This window comes from Sinocyclocheilus grahami, unplaced genomic scaffold (genome assembly GCF_001515645.1).
Source record: "Sinocyclocheilus grahami isolate Dianchi unplaced genomic scaffold, SAMN03320097.WGS_v1.1 scaffold2471.1, whole genome shotgun sequence".
Taxonomy (NCBI): domain Eukaryota; kingdom Metazoa; phylum Chordata; class Actinopteri; order Cypriniformes; family Cyprinidae; genus Sinocyclocheilus; species Sinocyclocheilus grahami.
The window spans coordinates 9,295-30,531 of NW_015507650.1; the positions used below are offsets into that span (position 1 = coordinate 9,295).

General features: G+C 36.1%; 1 protein-coding gene across 1 annotated transcript in view; it reads left to right on the plus strand.

Moving 5' to 3' along the window:
• The window catches only part of LOC107575112 (low-density lipoprotein receptor-related protein 1B-like), a gene marked incomplete at its 5' end in the record, with an annotated part of 26,222 nt that extends 9,073 nt beyond the window's left edge, over positions 1-17,149 (plus strand). The window contains 18 exons of the mRNA XM_016261519.1: positions 843-975; positions 3,116-3,238; positions 3,829-3,951; positions 4,258-4,398; positions 4,693-4,827; positions 5,762-5,881; positions 6,247-6,488; positions 6,843-7,066; positions 7,401-7,507; positions 8,361-8,477; positions 8,612-8,785; positions 10,177-10,302; positions 10,443-10,632; positions 14,331-14,407; positions 14,708-14,798; positions 15,464-15,614; positions 16,126-16,200; positions 16,763-17,149. Coding sequence (XP_016117005.1) covers positions 843-975; positions 3,116-3,238; positions 3,829-3,951; positions 4,258-4,398; positions 4,693-4,827; positions 5,762-5,881; positions 6,247-6,488; positions 6,843-7,066; positions 7,401-7,507; positions 8,361-8,477; positions 8,612-8,785; positions 10,177-10,302; positions 10,443-10,632; positions 14,331-14,407; positions 14,708-14,798; positions 15,464-15,614; positions 16,126-16,200; positions 16,763-16,909 — 2,496 coding nt within the window. The remainder of the gene's footprint in view (positions 1-842; positions 976-3,115; positions 3,239-3,828; positions 3,952-4,257; positions 4,399-4,692; positions 4,828-5,761; positions 5,882-6,246; positions 6,489-6,842; positions 7,067-7,400; positions 7,508-8,360; positions 8,478-8,611; positions 8,786-10,176; positions 10,303-10,442; positions 10,633-14,330; positions 14,408-14,707; positions 14,799-15,463; positions 15,615-16,125; positions 16,201-16,762) is intronic.
• Positions 17,150-21,237: the final 4,088 nt, after the last annotated feature.

Sequence of the window (21,237 nt, forward strand, 5' to 3'; positions counted from 1 at the left end):
AAAAAAAAAAAAAAAGTGGAGGAAGAATATAGGGGGGGGGGGGGGGGGGGGGGGATTGAGCAAGATACAGCCGCCACTATAAATCCTATGTGGGGGGGGTGGACAGATCACAGCAGATAGAAGTGGACAAACTGGTCAATCAGTTCAAACTGAAAATCAATATGGAAAAAACATTCAAAACCCATTCTGCTTCCATAATCTGAAATATTTCTAAATAAAACACAATTGAAAATAAGAGGGATTCAGCTGAAAAGGAAAGTAGATCAGAAGCAGAGCTTGTTATTACATTTCACTGAAGAATTCGGTCAAGCATTTTTTATTTTGGCATAACATACATTGATGAATTGTGCACAATAAAACCAGGAACATGTATTAAGAAGATAAATTCTAATTTCATAGGTTCCCTACTTCTCTACTTTAACTAGGTTGGCAGTGATGGTCTCACAAACTGACCTTAGCCCCACCAGCTGCTAAACTAGCTATGAATTAAACTAATTTCAGATGGATATTTCAGCAGTGTAGAACAGATTGATAATTTAATTGTTACAGCCTTGATGTGACACTCCACACTGGAATTATTAATTACTTTAATCAGATACAGCAATCAAAAAATGCATATATATATCTATAGAACACTACTACTAGATATTATATACGTGTTCAGAAGATACTATTTGATGATATTTGCATCACACTGTGAATACACATTTTATTAAAAAAATATATATATTGTATATCGGACTCATGTTCCACTCCATGGAAACAGAAGTGTTCTGTACTTTCACCAGTGCAGCAAAGTGTTCCTCTGAAAAAAGTTGATGCTTTTGTTGTGCTCACACCAGATGGACTGTGTCAAGGAGTGCAGAGAAGATGAGTTTCTGTGCAAAAACCATGCTCACTGCATCCCTAAACGATGGCGCTGCGATGATGTGTTCGATTGCGTGGATCACAGCGATGAGGAGAACTGTAGTCATGGTATGAAGATGATTTATAATACATTTACTACCCAGCAATTACACTCATGTTGATGTACAGTGGGGCAAAAAAGTATTTAGTCAGCCACCAATTGTGCAAGTTCTCCCACTTAAAAAGATGAGAGAGGCCTGTAATTTTCATCATAGGTATACCTCAACTATGAGAGACAAAATGAGAAAAAAAAATCCAGAAAATCACATTGTAGGATTTTTAAAGAATTAATTGGTAAATTCCTCGGTAAAATAAGTATTTGGTCACCTACAAACAAGCAAGATTTCTGGCTCTCACAGACCTGTAACTTCTTCTTTAAGAGGCTCCTCTGTCCTCCACTCGTTACCTGTATTAATGGCATCTGTTTGAACTCGTTATCAGTATAAAAGACACCTGTCCACAACCTCAAACAGTCACACTCCAAACTCCACCATGGCCAAGACCAAAGAGCTGTCAAAGGACACCAGAAACAAAATTGTAGACCTGCACCAGGCTGGGAAGACTGAATCTGCAATAGGTAAACAGCTTGGTGTGAAGAAATCAACTGTGGGAGCAATTATTAGAAAATGGAAGACATACAAGACCACTGATAATCTCCCTCGATCTGGGGCTCCACACAAGATCTCACCCCGTGGGGTCAAAATGATCACAAGAACTGTGAGCAAAAATCCCAGAACCACACGGAGGGACCTAGTGAATGACCTGCAGAGAGCTGGGACCAAAGTAACAAAGGCTACCATCAGTAACACACTGCGCCGCCAGGGACTCAAATCCTGCAGTGACAGACGTGTCCCCCTGCTTAAGCCAGTACATGTCCAGGCCCATCTGAAGTTTGCTAGAGAGCATTTGGATGACCCAGAAGAGGATTGGGAGAATGTCATATGATCAGATGAAACCAAAATAGAACTTTTTGGTAAAAACTCAACTTGAGGAGAAAGAATGCTGAGTTGCATCCAAAGAACACCATACCTACTGTGAAGCATGGGGGTGGAAACATCATGCTTTGGGGCTGTTTTTCTGCAAAGAGACCAGGACGACTGATCCGTGTAAACAAAAGAATGAATGGGGCCATGTATCGTGAGATTGAGTGAAAACCTCCTTCCATCAGCAAGGGCACTGAAGATGAAACGTGGCTGGGTCTTTCAGCATGACAATGATCCCAAACACACCACCCGGGCAACGAAGGAGAGGCTTCGTAAGAAGCATTTCAAGGTCCTGGAGTGGCCTAGCCAGTCTCCAGATCTCAACCCCATAGAAAATCTTTGGAGGGAGTTGAAAATCCGTGTTGCCCAGCGACAGCCCCAAAACATTACTGCTCTAGAGGAGATCTGCATGGAGGAATGGGCCAAAATACCAGCAACAGTGTGTGAAAACCTTGTGAAGACTTACAGAAAAAGTTTGACCTCTGTCATTGCCAACAAAGGGTATATAACAAAGTATTGAGATGAAATTTTGTTATTGACCAAATACTTATTTTCCACCATAATTTGCAAATAAATTCTTTAAAAATCCTACAATGTGATTTTCTGGATTTTTTTTTCTCATTTTGTCTCTCATAGTTTAGGTATACCTATGATGAAAATTACAGGCCTCTCTCATCTTTTTAAGTGGGAGAACTTGCACAATTGGTGGCTGACTAAATACTTTTTTTCCCCACTGTATAACTTTGATACTAGTGAATTAATATATCTTTTCTGAGGCAGTTTTCATAGTTTTGACACCCAGCAATGTTTGTGAGTGAGTGAGTGCCATGTATGGTAACCATACTCAGAATTTGTGCTCTGCATTTAACCCATGTGCACACACACTCCGTGAACACACACCCGGAGCAGTGGGCAGCCATATTGCTGAGGCGCCCGGGGAGCAGTTGGGGGTTCGGTGTCTTGCTCAAGGGTCTCACCTCAGTCATGGGTATTGAAAGTAAAAGAGAGTGCTGGTCATTCACTCCCCCCACCGACAATCCCTGCCGGTACTGAGACTCGAACCCACGAACTTTGGGTTATAAGTCTGACTCTCTAAACATTAGGCCACGATTGCCCCATGTATATACACGTTATGTATGTGTTCGTTCGGGTTGTCATAAACATCTTTAATTCAGCAAAATATCCATGTGTTGCAGTTTAAAACCACTTTGATGTTGTTTATTCAGATGCTTTCTTCTGTCGCCCCGATGAGTTCATCTGCAACAACACCCTGTGTAAGCTGCATGTGTGGGTGTGCGATGGTGAGGACGACTGCGGAGACAACTCTGATGAAGACCCCGAGATGTGCGGTAGGATATTCATCTCTCCCAGTGGAATTACATTGTGTTGCTTGGCGAAACCCTTTAATTTGAGTTTTCTGATATTAAACTCTGTCTATATGTAGGGGTCACTGACTGAATTACAAATGAAATACACTATATGACCAAAAGTACATCACTTATACTAGTGGTGTCAGGTTCCAACATAAGGGTCATTGTCAAAATATTTATATATTAGAATGATTTCTGAAGGATTATGTGACACTGAAGACTGGAGTAATGATGCTGAAAATTCAGCTTTGCATAACAGGAACAAATTAGATTTTAAAATCAAATAGAAAGTAGTTATTTAAAATTTTAATAATATTTCACAATATTAATGTTTTTACTATTTGTTTGTTTTTTGATCGAATAAATGTAGCCTTGGTGTGCATAAGAGACTTCATTAAAAACATTTAAAAATCTTTTGACAAGTACTGTATATATTATATTATTATAATGTATATATGTGTGTGTGTGTGTGTGTGTGTGTGTGTAAGATAGACATATAAAAGAGTCAATAGCATTACAAAGCAGAAAAAATCTGCACACACTGTAACTTTTTATTCTAATTTCTATAGCCAAACTACCTTGTTCTCCAGCAAGGCTGTATCGCTGCAGAAATGACAGAGTGTGTCTACGACTTGATCAAATCTGTAACAATGTGGATAACTGTGGGGACAACTCAGATGAAGATGAATGCGGTAGGCTCATTCACAAGTCTCTGATGATACCTTTATCCTCATCAGCACAATGGGAAATCCATCTTTGGTGCTATACTTCTTTCTTTTCTTTTTTTGACAAACAAAGGATCCAGTCTAGATTTTAGTGATTGTATTGTTTTGCTAGCAGTTCCTGAGGTCATTTGGATACATAGTGCTCATTAATCACTTGCATGATCACAGTAAATTTGATTGAAGACACTTTGGATGGTGATGAATAAGATGCCAGCTGAAGGTTGGATTGAAATGGATGTTTTTTTTTCTTCTTTCCCATGGGGCCCAAATCAGAGGCTGTGTCAACTATGCCCAAGCCATGTGGGAAGGCAGAGTTTACCTGTAGTAATCGTAAATGTATACCTACACAACTGCAGTGCGACCTGTTTGATGACTGTGGAGATGGAGGATCAGATGAACAGGACTGCAAGGCTTGTACGTGTTTTGGGGCTACCCAAATTACATGTGATACCAAATCTCTCAAATTAATCTGTCGCAAAACAAGCAATATTGCCAGATTAAAGGCATCCTTGGTGGTTTACATGGAAATGCGTTGTACATCTGGAATTATTCAGGCTTATCTTCCAGATGATTTTTTTTCTTGTACCTTTTTTTTTTTTTTTTGCCTATGACCAAGCATCAAAAGACAAAAAAAATCTTATCATGCACTGTGACAGTTGGGTGCAAGTATAAAAGTATGTCACTTCAAAGCTCTCTCTTTCATTCCAGCTTCAAATGGAGACATATGTGGAAAGAGGATGAATCCATGTGGGGAGGATGCAGTGTGCAATCATACAAACACAAATGCAATTTGCCACTGCAAACCTGGCTTTCAGAGAAATCTCAGAAGCAGAAAGTGTGAAGGTACTTTCAGACTATCTTCCCTGATTCTGTTAGCATTCAGAAAAATTATTCACTGCTTTATCTGAGGGGGACTGGGGATTTAGATTTTCAATTTAAAGGTGAAAGTGTACAATTTCTGCAACACCAGTGGCACCCAACAGAATTTGCAATCTGTGTGCAGAACAACATTAGCTCAACAAGGTTTAGAAATTAATAAGTTCAAAATTCCCCATAACAATTATAACGGTGGGACAAGAATCCTCTGTAATGAATTCCTGTGTTTTTGATATATCTTATATATCATTGTGATATGATTATTAATATTTTGTTATTTTAATGAATTTATTTAAGCAAAATAATATATATTCTCTAAAAACAGTAAATATACCTACTAAAAATCAAATATCTCTGACATTGGGCCATGGACATTGTACAAACTTGGGTCAAACATGGTAGATAAATAGTCATTATTTTGTCAGTTCTGTTTGCTAGTGGTGCAGAAATTGTACACTTTAGTTTCCAAGCTTTTGCTATGAATCCTGTCCTGTCAATCATTTTATCATTTTAAGGTTTTCACACATTTTTTGAGATTCAAAATGCCTGTTCTTTTCGTCAAGCGTTTGTACACTTGTCTACAGCTGTTTAGAAATAGTTAGATTTTTTAGAAATAGTTAGAAGTTAAGCTTAAGATCCTGAAAATCCTTAACCTACTGAAAATGTTTTGCATTTAAATGTACATTTCCAGTAAAGGGATTGTGCACTCACATATAGTGTTTTTTTTTTCTTTTTCTGGGAATTAAGATCAATGAGATGCAGTGAGCTGACCACATCAGATGTTTTATTTTCAAGCACTCAGCATGTGGAAAAAAAACAAAAAACTCATGCACTCATAAACATCACATCATTTCCAGAAAGCGCTATTCCTCAATTCCTTTTGTTCTTCTCTTTTTTACAGAAATCAATGAGTGTCTTAATTTTGGCACTTGCTCTCACTATTGCACAAACACAAAAGGATCGTACAAATGTACATGTGACAAAAATTATAAGGATATGAATGGAAGCTGCATAGCAAAAGGTAAGGATCTATATTTTCTATTGACTTGGCCTTTGGCTTCACTGTGAGACTTTATTTTAGACTTGAATGTTTTAGTAGATCTTTTCATACATTAGCTCTGCACACAGGGCCTAGATATACATTTTAAGCCATTTAAAACAGGAGCAGTAATTATGTGGTACATTTATATTTATGAATGTTTTAAGAACTATACAGTATATTGTCTTCCTTTAAAGTGTTGAGTTTTAATTACTGATTGATTAAAATGCATATTGCTGTGTTAGAATGATTTATCTGCATCTGTAATTATCAAACTGTTGTCTTAAACCCTAAATGGAATTTAGCCACTTTTCATTTTTTTTGCATATTAATAACTCAACGGGCAGGACCAGAAGATCGAGTGCTCTACATAGCTAATGACACTGAAATCCGAAGTTTTGTGTATCCATTTAACCAGAGCCATGGACACAAAGTACATGCTCGCATCGAGGAAAATGCCCGCATCATTGGGATGGATGCTCTGTATCACCAACAAAAGTTTATCTGGGCTACTCAGTTTAATCCTGGTGGACTTTTTTACAAAGATATCCTAAACAGGAGTCAGACTAAAACAAATGTTGGCATCATAGTAAGTATTGTGGGTCTTGTGTGAAGTCTATCATCATATTTTCTCAGGAATATTCTGGATTTTTTTTTTTTTTTTGTATCTTTCCTTATTGGTATAAGAGATTTCAGACAAGAAGTATATCATATGTTGATATTCTCTGTGATTAGTATTAGTAGTTTGTTTGTATTAAATATTTAAACAAAATAATATTTTTTTCTACAAACTTCAATCGTATTTTATCCCTATATCCAAAAAATGGTCTCTGAAATTTTGACCATAATAATTTCTCCTAAACATGTTATCGTACAATCCTAAATATTCTGTGATGTCTTGGCCCACATGGGAATCATCTTGTTATCTGGGTGACTTTTGCAGTGCCCAGACTTTCGCAGACCCAGAGATGTATCAGCTGATTGGGTGACTGGAAATATCTATTGGACAGACCACTCTAGGATGCACTGGTTCAGTTATTACACAGCTCACTGGACCAAGCTTAGATACTCTATTAATGTGGGACAACTCAAGGGACCCAACTGCACCCGTCTGATAACTGACATTGCAGGAGAGCCTTACGCCATTACTGTCAATCCAGTCAAAGGGTAGGAGCATGTTTTCATACTATTTGGGTTATTTTTAAATTCATGTAGTGGGTTTCAAAAGTCTAAATGTACATTGAAAATATGAAATTCAAAATCGCATTTAATGTAAAAAATATGTAGGATTCTGAATTACTTATAGCTCACTTATCAAATAAGCACATTTGTTACATTGGCTGTACTGTATACAAACTGGAAAACTGAGTATGAGAAGTAAAATTATCTTGAGCAATTGTTTAGTAGTTTAATTGAGGATATTCATTTTGTTGATAGTAATTCTTTATAATATTAACTTTTTATATATGTATTTATCAAGTAAAGATTTGCCCTGTTTCAGGATGATGTATTGGTCAGTAATAGGCGACCACTCACACATAGAGGAGAGTGCGATGGATGGCTCCATGCGTAGAGTGCTACTGGATAAGAACCTTAGGAGACCCACAGGTATGTTTTTGTATTTCTCAGTGTGATGGGCATGAGCTCTTTCCTTTGAGTCCACAGCTGTTTTTCTGCGAGTGTGATAAATAAGAGGTTGTTGTTTTGGCTCTTTCTAAAGGAACAAGGTCAAGGTCTGAATGCATTTATGTTGAAGCTTGTTGGTCTCATATCCCGTTTCGGTATATCACAGCATTTTTCTCATTTCCGAGTTTGCGGGAATGTTTTAGATGCAATGACTTTAGGTAAACCTGCAGGCGTGTTCCTCAGGGAAACAATAAGTACCGCTACATTTAACCATGGCCTCCTTTATAGGGGCCAATATTACGCCTCCAGTGCAGCTTTAGGAATCCATCATCTCTAGAAAAGGAACAAAAATGCAACATCCAAGTCTTTAATCAAGAGAGGAAATATAATGAGTCGAGCAAGGCAAACGCCGAGAAATATGGGACAAACTTTTGCTGAGTTTATTTCCGGAAGAGCAAAAGGACACAGATCTGAAGCTTTTGTGCTGAATATGTCCACATTGAAGCAAAGGTTTCTTAAAGGTTATTTAATTATATAAAAAGTTCAATTTAGCACCACATTGACCTAAACATACCAGCTTGATGCTATTTAAACCATTTTGCAGTTCTGCCACAGTCTCACATGACTAAGATTAATGAAACGTACATGTCTAGATTCATTTATTTTGATAAACATTTTACTTTTCATGGATTGCTGTTGCTTTTGTATAATGCTTCAGTAGTGTAAACCCTGCAAACATGGCTGTGTCCATGTTTAAATTTGTGAAGTTTCATGACATTTTGTGCCAAGGTCTTATTATTACGAAAATAACTCTCTTCCCGTCATTTATCTGTAGGGTTGGCGATTGATTATTTCAGCCAGCGTGTGTATTGGGCCGATGCCGAGCTCTCTGTCATTGGCAGTGTCCGTTTCGATGGCTCAGACCCATTGTTGGTAATCGATGGCAAACAAGGTGAGAAGAGCAGTTAAAAGGGAATCTGATAGTATTTTACTTTGTTCATGTATCTTATATGCCTGAAATCGTTAACCATCGAAATTGTTTAGAAGGTTTGTCTAATGTCTTTGCCTCACTTCATGCCTGCACAGGAATATCACAGCCGTACAGAATAGATATTTTTGAGGATTACATTTATGGAACAGGACTGAAAAATGAAGTTTTCAAAATTCAGAAATATGGCAAAAAACCTATTGAACCTCTTGACTTGGGTATTGAAAAAACAACAAATGTCCTGATATCTCATCGTTTCAAGCAGCAGGATGGTAAGATAACACTTGTTCTCTAAATGTTTTCTATTTAGTGCTTTTCCTTTTTTTTGTATAACTTGGAGAGTGAAGATATAGTTCTTTTAGGGGTTATTTTTGTGGATCCTAAGAGATTTTTCTTATAGATTCAGGCTTGCTGCTTCTACCGGGTTTTTGAAAGATAGTTATTTTGCAAAGTTTTGAAGGTCAGAGTGATATCCTTCAGTAGTTGCATACACAGTATTTTGAGAATGTTATCATCTCCTGTTCTTACGTCTAAACTGAAAGCAATAATCCAAGTTCAGCTGACTGTAAACCACCAGCATTGTTGTATTTACACAACTACAGTCTCTTAGGGGGAAAAAACACTTTTTTTTTATTTACCCGAGGTGAACGTGGTTTCTTCATTAGTGTTTTGTTCAACTCTTTAAAAATGAGTATGCCTCAATAGTTATGTAACACCCATTTAATTTTCCTCCCCATGCATTGCATTTGTGACCGCCACATGCGTCGGCTCTCTAATACACTGTCTTCTCAGAAGCTGGCCTCCTCTGCTGTTAGTTTTGGTTGCTATTTGTTATCTGGTTGTGTTAATGGCTTCACAACCTCAAAAAGATCTTTCTTTTCTGGTGGGTTTGTAGTGAGGGGCAGCTGAGCCAGTCCCCACTGACTCATTAAAGTCAGAGATCTAGCCTGGTGGAGAGACTTGTGCACTGCCAGCAAAAGCTAAAAGTTTAGGTTTGATGTCCTCAGCAAAACACTGAAGACTGATACAGATGTTCCCTCATTCTGCTGGCATCTTTGAGCCACAGCTTTCAGAATCTGCAACTTTTGAGCCGCCAGTTCGATGAGTGGCTTTGAGAAATTAAATAAATAAACTGAAAATGTTTTAGATGGCACTTTCCACAAATATGGTACAAAATAGGGCCTGAAACCGAAAAAGGGCCTGACATTTTTTTATTTATTTTTTCTAAAAATGGTAATGGAAGGGTGTTCTAACATTTAGAATGTGTTGACGCTCAACCTCAATATTAAAGTTAATATTATATTCGGTTTCATTTTGTAGGTTTCAAGGTTTTCAACTAAAATTTAGGACCAAAAAAAATATTTTTTTCATTTCATTATAAGGTCCTAGCAATAAACATTTAAAAGGAAAAAAATCCTAAATTTCTCAGAGGCTGTTTTTTTTTTTTATGATGGAAAATGGTGCGGTAACAGGATTGAGTTAAATAAGAAACAACAAATATTGTTTTAATGTAATTAAAATATATTCTTATTATTTTAATTATATTAAAATAACTATTGTTATTAAGTGTTTAATTATAATTATTATAAATTTCAGCATAGATTTATCTAAACATTATTGTACATTCCAAGTTCAATTTATGTTTTATCTGTTTTGTATTCAGTGGCCAATCCCTGTCTACGGATGACCTGTGATTTTATGTGCTTGCTCAATCCTACCGGAGCCAGCTGCACCTGTCCAGAGGGGAAGACCTTGGTCAATGGCTCTTGTATTGACCCCATTGTCTCAGGTCTGAAGGCTCACTTTACTGTAGGGCTGCCCACTTTGCTTTGTTCTTTCCTATGCCCGCTGGGTTTTTTTTTCTTTGTTTGTTTTTGTATCATTTTGTTGGGTACTACTGTTGAATTAATTTATGTCTATATTGTAAAGGTGAATTGTGCCGACCTGCCTGTGAGAATGGAGGACGTTGCATGGCCAATGAAAAAGGAGACTGGCGCTGTTACTGCTGGCCTAATTTCTCTGGGGAACGTTGTGAAGTCAACCACTGTACAGATTACTGCTTAAACGGAGGCACATGCACTGGCTCACCTCTTGGTAAGAAACTCTCAAACAGCTTTATGTAGATTTCAATACACGACTGAATTGTTTGCCTCAGTTTGAGTAGTCAAACTACATGCATACTAGGCTATATGCAACTACCGTGAAATGTTGAATGCTCGGCAGTTTGATTAGGAGTTCTTCTAAATTAATATTTTAAAGACATCTGTAAACAAAATTGTGTAGCAGTGTGTGTGCTTGTAATAACAGTTATAATCTAAAGTTATCCAAGGCAGCGTATGGACGCTTGGTATGTATGCTAATGTGCAATTGATCCGTTTTAATAAAGAATTCATTTGAAATTGAGCACTTTGGTCCCAAATGTAGAAACTTACAAAGGATTGCTGATCACAATCAGTTGAGTGTTTGTGTCTGCGCCTCAATTAAAATTAGTCAAGAGTGTCATATTACAGCTTAATCTATCATAATCAATCAAGGACACGTTGAATGCGTGTGCCCGCCTCGCTATGAAGGGGTCAAGTGTGATGTCGACAAGTGCCTGCGGTGCCATGGAGCACCATGTATCATCAATAGAGATACAGAAGATGTGGCTTGCAAGTTAGTTGTTGTTGTTTTTTAATATCTCTGAAAATGATGTGATGAATTTTAATATTCCAAACATGTTTAAATACAGTTATTATCTTTACAGTTCCGTTTGGTGATTGTATTGGCATACTGTAGGAATTACACGATTCGCCTTTAAAAATCATTCCTCATCTAAAGCAAATTAAGTACAGAATTGATGTTGTGCCATTATAATTCTATTCAGGATAATAAAGTTCCAGCAACTGCAGTGACATTCAAGTAGCTCATAATGATACAAAGCCTAATGTTATTTATTATTTAAGTTCTGTAGCGTCTGGACCACTCAAACACACAATATACAGTGGGGAAAAAAAGTATTTAGTCAGCCACTGACTAAATACACTACTATTTGAAAGTTAGGGGTCAAATTTTTTTTTTCTGAAAGAGGTCTTATTTGCTCACCAAAACTGCATTTATTTGATCAGAAATACAATAAAACCGTAATATTGTGACATATTGCATAAGGGATAATATACATCCAGCCGTTGTTTTCACAACAGGGTGATCAGGACCCCGACGCGAATCTTTGATGATTAGAAAGTTGACAAGAACAGCAGTTATTTGAAATAGTGAAGACATTCATAATGTTACATAAGATTGTCACTTATGATCAATTTATTGTGTTCAAGCTGAATAAAAAAAATACTCACCCCAAAGTTATGAACAGTATTGTATAATTGTGTATAATATCTTTAATTAATAATCAGAATTACTAAACATAGCTGAAATTGCTGAACGCATAAAGTGTGTTGATTTGTGTCTGAGCTTTAACTCATATCTCGAGTGTGAGGAAACATTTGCACAAATCACATAAAAGGTCCTCTTTGTGTCGGAAGTTAGATTAATACTGAAATTTGAATGAATTTTTTTTGAGCTGTCATCACTGGACAGTTTTTTTGTTTTTTGGGGGGGCTATTTCAATACCACAGTTTCTCATGTATTTATGCTTGGCTTTACAGGGACCCACATTTACATTTTTTTCTAACATTTTGTATTTTGTATTTATTTATCATCTTTTTTATTAACATTTTATTTTTAAAAAAGTGTGTGTATATATATATATATATATATTTGTTTGTTTGTTTATTCTACATCACAATATATAATAAATTCTGAATTTAGAATTACTTCAGAATTCATTAAAATCAATTATAAACATCTAGTTAGCTCTGAAAAGCAGTGATTTACAGTGTTGCATCTAGCATATAATATACACTGAATAAGCTGCAGCCTAATGCAAAACTAAATCACTCCCATTATAATCAACGAATTGATTGTGGGATGTTATGCACTTCTGTGCACTCATAATTTTCCACAATCATTTTTAATTGCAAATGCCAGTAAAAAGCCCATACTGTTAAGCCCTGCTTTAAAGAAACTCGGTGGGTCATACGTTCCTGTTTTCTTTATTAATTGTTAATGATTAACAATTATTTGATTAACTGTTTCTTGTTGGTGATTTCACATACTGTTTGCACCTCCTGACCATCTTGTCCTATGCAAGATGTTTACAGTTATCAATCTTTTCCTTCCCATCAGATTTTATTAGCTGCAAACACAGATTGTGACAGAAGGCATATATAACGGATGCTTTCTGAAGCGTGGTGGTTAGCAAGCATTAAATTATCACCAGTTTTATTCAGTCTCCAAACTTAAACGGGTTGTAAATGGTTGTTTTGAAAATCGTCAAATGTTCTGTACAGTTTATATGGCATTTGTGGCAATGACTGGCATAATCGAAAGAATGGAATCAATTTCTATGCAAATGATCTCTTAGTTTTTTTCTTATTGTGAGGTCCCGATAATGTGTTTCATTCACTGCCTCTGAGTCACAGGAAATGTATGGAATGATGGATCTGTATCTGCCAAGAAGTCCTGATAGTTGACCTGAAATTAATATAATGTAAATGAATTCCTTATCAAAGCCTAGAGTCATATATTCTTGGGAAGGCAAAGTTCTTTCCTTCAAAGCACAGTTATTTACTTTCACGATGCTCAGACAACTTGACAAGAAGGAAACATAACAAAGCATGTTCCAAAACAGAATAATCTCCAGAATGCAAACAGATCACCAATTAAGTTGTCTGCCAATGATTTCTTATAAAATGATATATAATTACATATAAAACAAAATTATTTTATGAGAAATAATATAGAGAAGATGGTCAGGAGGTGCAGAGTATAGGAAATCATTAACATTAACATTTCTCTATAACAATTTATTGGGGTCTACACTGAACAAAATGGCATTATTTTAAAGACCATTTTGACTTTTGATAGATTTCTTTCTTTTACAAGGTATTGTTTCTGCCAACTTGAAAATTCACAACACGTTTACAATTGTATCGCTTTCCCCGCTAGATATCTGCAATTAACTCAAGATTCAGCGTCAAAACCTGAGATTGGCTCAGGCACAGACTTCACTTCTCTATCGCTTTTCTACGGCTCACTCTCCGTTCCAGTGAAATCACAAAATAAAATGCAACTGGATGTGTTATACATACTCTGACAGTTTGGATTGTTTTATAAGAAAGCAGCAGTCAACAAGATTTCAATATGCAGCCCCATGATCTGAAACTCCTGAATCATTAGGGGTCTCACAGTTATGAAAAATCTGGAAGGATCAGGGAATTTTGAGTCATTATACAGTCATGGAAATGAGTAAAATACTAGAAATTCATTGAAATTTCTTTATGCGTGAATATGCTCAGCTCCTTGCTCATATATAGAGAAAGTGTGATAATATCAGTCTATTTATTTTATTTATCCTTTATTTTTCAAGGAAGGTTCGCTTGAGATAAGAAATATCTTCTTCCAGGGAGTCCTGGCCAGCAATCTTTGTAAAATGATTTCTAAAAAAACATGAACAGATCATTGAAAAGTCATGGGTGAAAAAGTGTTGAACCCTGAATACTAGAATCCCTGGAGTGAATATAATTTCATGGTCATAAAACATGAAGGATCCTGAAACTATAAGCAAGACACTTGCTGCTCCTCTACAGATCATGCACATGACATAATTGTATTATTGTTGAACTATTCCTAGATTTTAGGCCTGTGTCTGTTTAAGCTGTTAGCTGTTTGATCTCTTTTCTGACTTGCCTTCTGTTTGTTTTGACGGTTGTTTTAAATCAGATGCTCAGCTAATTGGTCAGGGACGCAGTGCGAGAGGCCGGCCCCCAAGAGCAGCCGCTCCGATAACACAGCTGGAGGTGAGCAATGAAGAGAGCTTTCAAGCTTTATAAAGAGCTCTCCTCTACTAATTCAATAAGGATTCAGTCCTTGAATTATTAAAATGAAAAGATCCGTTATTTCATCAGTCAAACGACACATCTGAATATACATCTGGGCTTCGTGTTAAATATTGGTTTAATATCTTTTCAGCTGCAGTAGTGTTTATTTAATTTTGCTTTGATGGAGTATCTAATAATTTCCTGTTCCACCTGCATAGACACCTGGGGAAATAGACTTAATAGTGGCATTTGCTTCTGGCTTTTTCTTGTGTGAAACAGGAAGTATAGCTATCATTGTGCCGTTGGTCCTGCTGGTCATTCTGATTACTACAGTGGTTGCAGGTGTCTTTATCTGCAGAAGACGACAAAGGTACTTTTTTGTTGCAACAATTTACAGCGTTAAAGGGGTGTCAATCTATTAATTTGTAATTGTATTAGCCCTGTAAAATCTGACATGAAATATGAGTTATAAAAACTTTTTTTGTTTTTTTTTAAATATATACATATAATGTGTATAGCAATTATATATATATATATATATATATGTGTGTATGTGTGTGTGTGTGTATTACATATATAATCAATACTATATCTGTAGTATTGATTTATTTAATTTAGTGTATTTGATACATCATACTTTTATGTTAATTTGTTAATGACAAAACATTTTTAATTAATTAAAAAAAAAATTCCTTTTTATTTTTTTTTATTTAACAATTAATCTTTTCATTTAGCTCTATGGTAGTCAAGAACATGGCATATATTATATTATTATGGCAGACGAAAGTATTAAATGGACAAAATAAACAAAAAAAAAATAAACGCTGGATATATACGCATTCAGACATGCATTTTTTTCTGTTGCATCGCGCCTTGCTATTTTTTAGCCTGATGTGCCTTTCAGTGTCATTGTAATCATCTTAATTTGACATCCCTAGTAATAAGCCACTTTGTATTTTGAATGCATGTTCAAAAATGCACAGCACATAAAAACAACAGACATCTGCAGCTATTTGAAGTGCTTCTCTGTCGCAGGGGGAAACGTGTACAACGGCAGCCCATAACTAATGGAGGCATTAATGTGGAGATAGGCAATCCATCCTACAACATGTATGAGGTGGACCATGACAACCACGCAGATGCCGGAAGCCTTCTCAAACCAAATTTCACACTTGATCCCCACAAGGTTTGTGTTTGCCATTTTTTAACACCCTTAATACAAGAAATCTCTGAGGTTGATGATGTAGATCCATAAATATCAATGTGGTAGATCCAGAAAGAGCATGTTTCTGTTCTCTCCTGTAAAATATCTGTTGAATAAATGACGAGTGTAAATATGTAATATTACCTATAGCTTTACACCAGGGCTTTTATCTTTTGCCTGAATCCTCCCACCCAATGAAAATTATTCACTGTTCCTGCGGTTGCTTTTACCTTGAGAATTTGCCTCATTAAAGCTGCAAACATTAATTTGTTTTACCCTTGCACCGAAATAACTCTGACATCTGTTTCTAAAGTCTCATGCCTCTTAAAAGCAATGCTATAATGCTATACTGCTTTCTACTGACTGTTTGTTTCATGCTATGTACGTGTTTCTGTCTAAATCTGTCTTAATAGCAGTGTTTACATTGATGTTGTTTAGTGACAATGACATTCTAAATGTCGACTGCATGCTGGGACAACTGTGTGTGTTCCAGGGCTGGTGTGTAAAATCCAGTGACCCTTGCACGCTGAATATTCACTCTGTCCCTAAGGAAGTAATACCTGGACAGGTGATCGCCTTGGGCTCCTTTGTCTCAATTTTTTGACTTAAGTGTCACGTGTAACAAAGTCATTCTCAATTATATTTTTGCATGCACGTGCCGTGTGCGGTTCGCATGAATGTGTCAAAGCGTGTCGCCGTGATAGTATGTGCATGGCTTTACGGCTCAACTTCTGCTGCGTTTTTTTATGTTTCTCATTTTTTTGTGATTGATTTATGCAGGAGGTGAGGTTGATGGGGTTGTGAGTGACAGTTACGAAATATTTATCATCCTTTACTGACATCAGCATGTCATGATAAGCATGATTAAATAGCACCAATCCAAATGATGATACAGAAACCACATTTGATTCCTGCCGCAGTCCGACTCCTTGAACCTTTTTGAGACCTTTGTTTTCAATTAATTTCATTTTTGTAGTATTTTTATGATTTATTTAATCAATTATTATTTATTATTAAACAATTTGTTTGAATTCATTTATTAATATGTAAGTTTTCCTTTAATATGCCATTCTGCCATTTTTTTAAAGGGAGTATGAATGTCAATTTTCCACAATTTTCTCTCCAAACAGCCAATGAACTACTCCAATCCGATGTACGCGAAGATGTACCTCGATGGTCAGAACTGTCGCAAACCAGTCATCAACATTGACGAAAGGAGAGAGCTACTCCCAAAGAACTTGAAACTTGAGGGGACGATTCGAGAAACCGCCGCATAGCCTGACTACACTTTGTACTCTTTTTTTACTTAAATGTACAAAATGTATAAAACACAAGCAAAACAAAAAAATTTCTATTTCCTATCAGGTTCCAGATATCTTGTTTATATTTGGTTTCTTGGCACCATCAGCATTGCGCCTTCATGTCTGTTGCAATATTTGGAGTCATACTTGTCCGTTTAATTTTTTAGCATTTTTGTTGAACTGCATTTGTGATATACAACTGCTCATTTGCACATTGTGGACCGTTAACAAAACTACAATAGTTAAATTTTTTTTTTTATTTCTTCCTAAGTTTAAAGTACATTGCCTTGGGGCATCATGACAGCTTTGCCTTTTTACTTTCTAGTGTTTACTTCACATTAGTCTGTGAAAGTTTTAATTTCTGTTATAGTATTAACCTCATTTATCATTTAATTATGCTAGAAATGCCATACTTGTGCCATTATAAGAGTTTTTGTTATATTTATGTAACATTTTCTTTTTTATTTCCTCCCCACCGCTTTCTTCCACAACATAGGGCTACACAAGTCAACCACTTGACTTCAGTCAGTTCTCATTGAAGATATGAGTTTAAATCTATCCAGTGTTGTTAACTTTTGCTTCATGATGTGGTTTTACATTTCCACCACCCAAAAATGCTGCAATTATAAACCATGTTTGTGAACCCCAACCATGTGGCATGCTGGGATAGCTCAGCACTGAATGGAATTATTGACAGAGTGCAGTCTGGTGTACGGCTTAACAGCATTCTTGCAGAGCTGAAGTCGGTTTGATGATCATTAAACTACAGTCTGGTAGTTTGAAAGAAGGCTTTGTAAAAAAAAATGCTACTTTTCTGCTACTTTGCCTACTTAAAACTACATTTGAGCTCAGTAATATAACTACACCGGCATCATCAAGCAGATTAAGGCTGACAAAATTGACTTCATCACTGTTAGACAATAGACTTAGGACAAGATATCACATATAGGTCACAAATCCTTCTCATGTCATGGATACCGGAGGAAATCAAACTTGCTGTTACATGGGAATTTTAGAGATTATGAATTAAATCATGTTACAGGTTACTTTCAGCTACTAAGATACAACAGATTTTATAATTTTGTATTTGATTTATATGTCGTTTGGCTGCTTGTATTTTGGAAAAAAGTGTATTAAATATAAGTACTTTTTTATATAAAAAGCAAATCAATATAAAATAAAGACATTTTATTTCCATTTCAAACAGGATTCCTGTTTCTCTCTAAACTTCACTTCATTAAATTCTAGCTTTTGGTTTGAGTGATGTCCTGCTTTGTACTTGGACAGGAGTGTCAGAAGCGGGACAGTTTGAGATATGAATCAGTAAGTTAAAGTTGAGGGGTTCAGGTCTCAATGTTGGTACGGCTCAACTTCTGCTGCGTTTTTTATGTTTCTCATTTTTTTGTGATTGATTTATGCAGGAGGTGAGGTTGATGGGGTTGTGAGTGACAGTTACGAAATATTTATCATCCTTTGCTGACATCAGCATGTCATGATAAGCATGATTAAATAGCACCAATCCAAATGATGATACAGAAACCACATTTGATTCCTGCCGCAGTCCGACTCCTTGAACCTTTTTGAGACCTTTGTTTTCAATTAATTTCATTTTTGTAGTATTTTTATGATTTATTTAATCAATTATTATTTATTATTAAACAATTTGTTTGAATTCATTTATTAATATGTAAGTTTTCCTTTAATATGCCATTCTGCCATTTTTTTAAAGGGAGTATGAATGTCAATTTTCCACAATTTTCTCTCCAAACAGCCAATGAACTACTCCAATCCGATGTACGCGAAGATGTACCTCGATGGTCAGAACTGTCGCAAACCAGTCATCAACATTGACGAAAGGAGAGAGCTACTCCCAAAGAACTTGAAACTTGAGGGGACGATTCGAGAAACCGCCGCATAGCCTGACTACACTTTGTACTCTTTTTTTACTTAAATGTACAAAATGTATAAAACACAAGCAAAACAAAAAAATTTCTATTTCCTATCAGGTTCCAGATATCTTGTTTATATTTGGTTTCTTGGCACCATCAGCATTGCGCCTTCATGTCTGTTGCAATATTTGGAGTCATACTTGTCCGTTTAATTTTTTAGCATTTTTGTTGAACTGCATTTGTGATATACAACTGCTCATTTGCACATTGTGGACCGTTAACAAAACTACAATAGTTAAATTTTTTTTTTTATTTCTTCCTAAGTTTAAAGTACATTGCCTTGGGGCATCATGACAGCTTTGCCTTTTTACTTTCTAGTGTTTACTTCACATTAGTCTGTGAAAGTTTTAATTTCTGTTATAGTATTAACCTCATTTATCATTTAATTATGCTAGAAATGCCATACTTGTGCCATTATAAGAGTTTTTGTTATATTTATGTAACATTTTCTTTTTTATTTCCTCCCCACCGCTTTCTTCCACAACATAGGGCTACACAAGTCAACCACTTGACTTCAGTCAGTTCTCATTGAAGATATGAGTTTAAATCTATCCAGTGTTGTTAACTTTTGCTTCATGATGTGGTTTTACATTTCCACCACCCAAAAATGCTGCAATTATAAACCATGTTTGTGAACCCCAACCATGTGGCATGCTGGGATAGCTCAGCACTGAATGGAATTATTGACAGAGTGCAGTCTGGTGTACGGCTTAACAGCATTCTTGCAGAGCTGAAGTCGGTTTGATGATCATTAAACTACAGTCTGGTAGTTTGAAAGAAGGCTTTGTAAAAAAAAATGCTACTTTTCTGCTACTTTGCCTACTTAAAACTACATTTGAGCTCAGTAATATAACTACACCGGCATCATCAAGCAGATTAAGGCTGACAAAATTGACTTCATCACTGTTAGACAATAGACTTAGGACAAGATATCACATATAGGTCACAAATCCTTCTCATGTCATGGATACCGGAGGAAATCAAACTTGCTGTTACATGGGAATTTTAGAGATTATGAATTAAATCATGTTACAGGTTACTTTCAGCTACTAAGATACAACAGATTTTATAATTTTGTATTTGATTTATATGTCGTTTGGCTGCTTGTATTTTGGAAAAAAGTGTATTAAATATAAGTACTTTTTTATATAAAAAGCAAATCAATATAAAATAAAGACATTTTATTTCCATTTCAAACAGGATTCCTGTTTCTCTCTAAACTTCACTTCATTAAATTCTAGCTTTTGGTTTGAGTGATGTCCTGCTTTGTACTTGGACAGGAGTGTCAGAAGCGGGACAGTTTGAGATATGAATCAGTAAGTTAAAGTTGAGGGGTTCAGGTCTCAATGTTGGCAGCAGTGAAATCAGCAAGGATAATATTCACTCTTGCTATCAGTGTTAACAGTTATAATTCAAAGCTGTTTTAAACCTGCTTGCAAAGACTGTAGTGAATACATTTCCACCGATACATGTTCTGGGTGGTCATTACAAAACCCTTTCCATGTCTAATTTATTCCGACCTGCATGTGGCATTGATGCTGTACAAAATTCCCACAATTTTTTGTACAGGATTGTGTTTAAGACAATAAGTCTTAAACTAGGGTGACACTATCAGGGTAAAATCCTTTAAAACCTTTTAACGAGGTAACAAAGCCAATTCCAAATGAAGGCACGATTCCATGCTGAGTGGAAAGCTCCTTCATTTCCTATTTCCCATGGGTACATTCCTTGAATTACAATGATTCTTGATCATTTACATGGGTTTAATGTACTTCCGTTGAATACACAGTCACATCTGCAAAATGTGTGTGTGTTTTGGTGGTTAGTTTCTGTAACTCAGAAATATTCTTACATGTGAATGTTTTATGAACAGGTTCAGAACCTTGCATCCACAAACAATTTTGTAATGGCAGCACTGATTACTCTATGTATAGCATGTTGCGTATTGTAACAAGACTATGGGGGAAGATCCCTTAAAGGAACACTCCACTATTTTTGAAAAAGGCTCATTTTCCAACTCCCCTAGATTCGTTTTCGAATCCATTCAGCCGATCTCCGGGTCTGGCGGTAGCACTTTTAGCTGTAGCTTAGCATAGATCATTGAATCTGATTAGACTGTTAGCATCTCGCTCAAAAATGACAGATTTTCTATATTTTTCCTATTTAAAATTTGACTCTTCTGTAGTTACATCGTGTACTAAGACCAACGGAAAATGAATTGTTTTGAGCGAGATGCTAACGGTCTAATCAGATTCAATTATCTATGCTAAGCTACAACTAAAAGTGCTACCGCCAGACCCGGAGATCGGCTGAATGGATTCGAAAACGAATCTAGGGGAGTTGGAAAATGAGCCT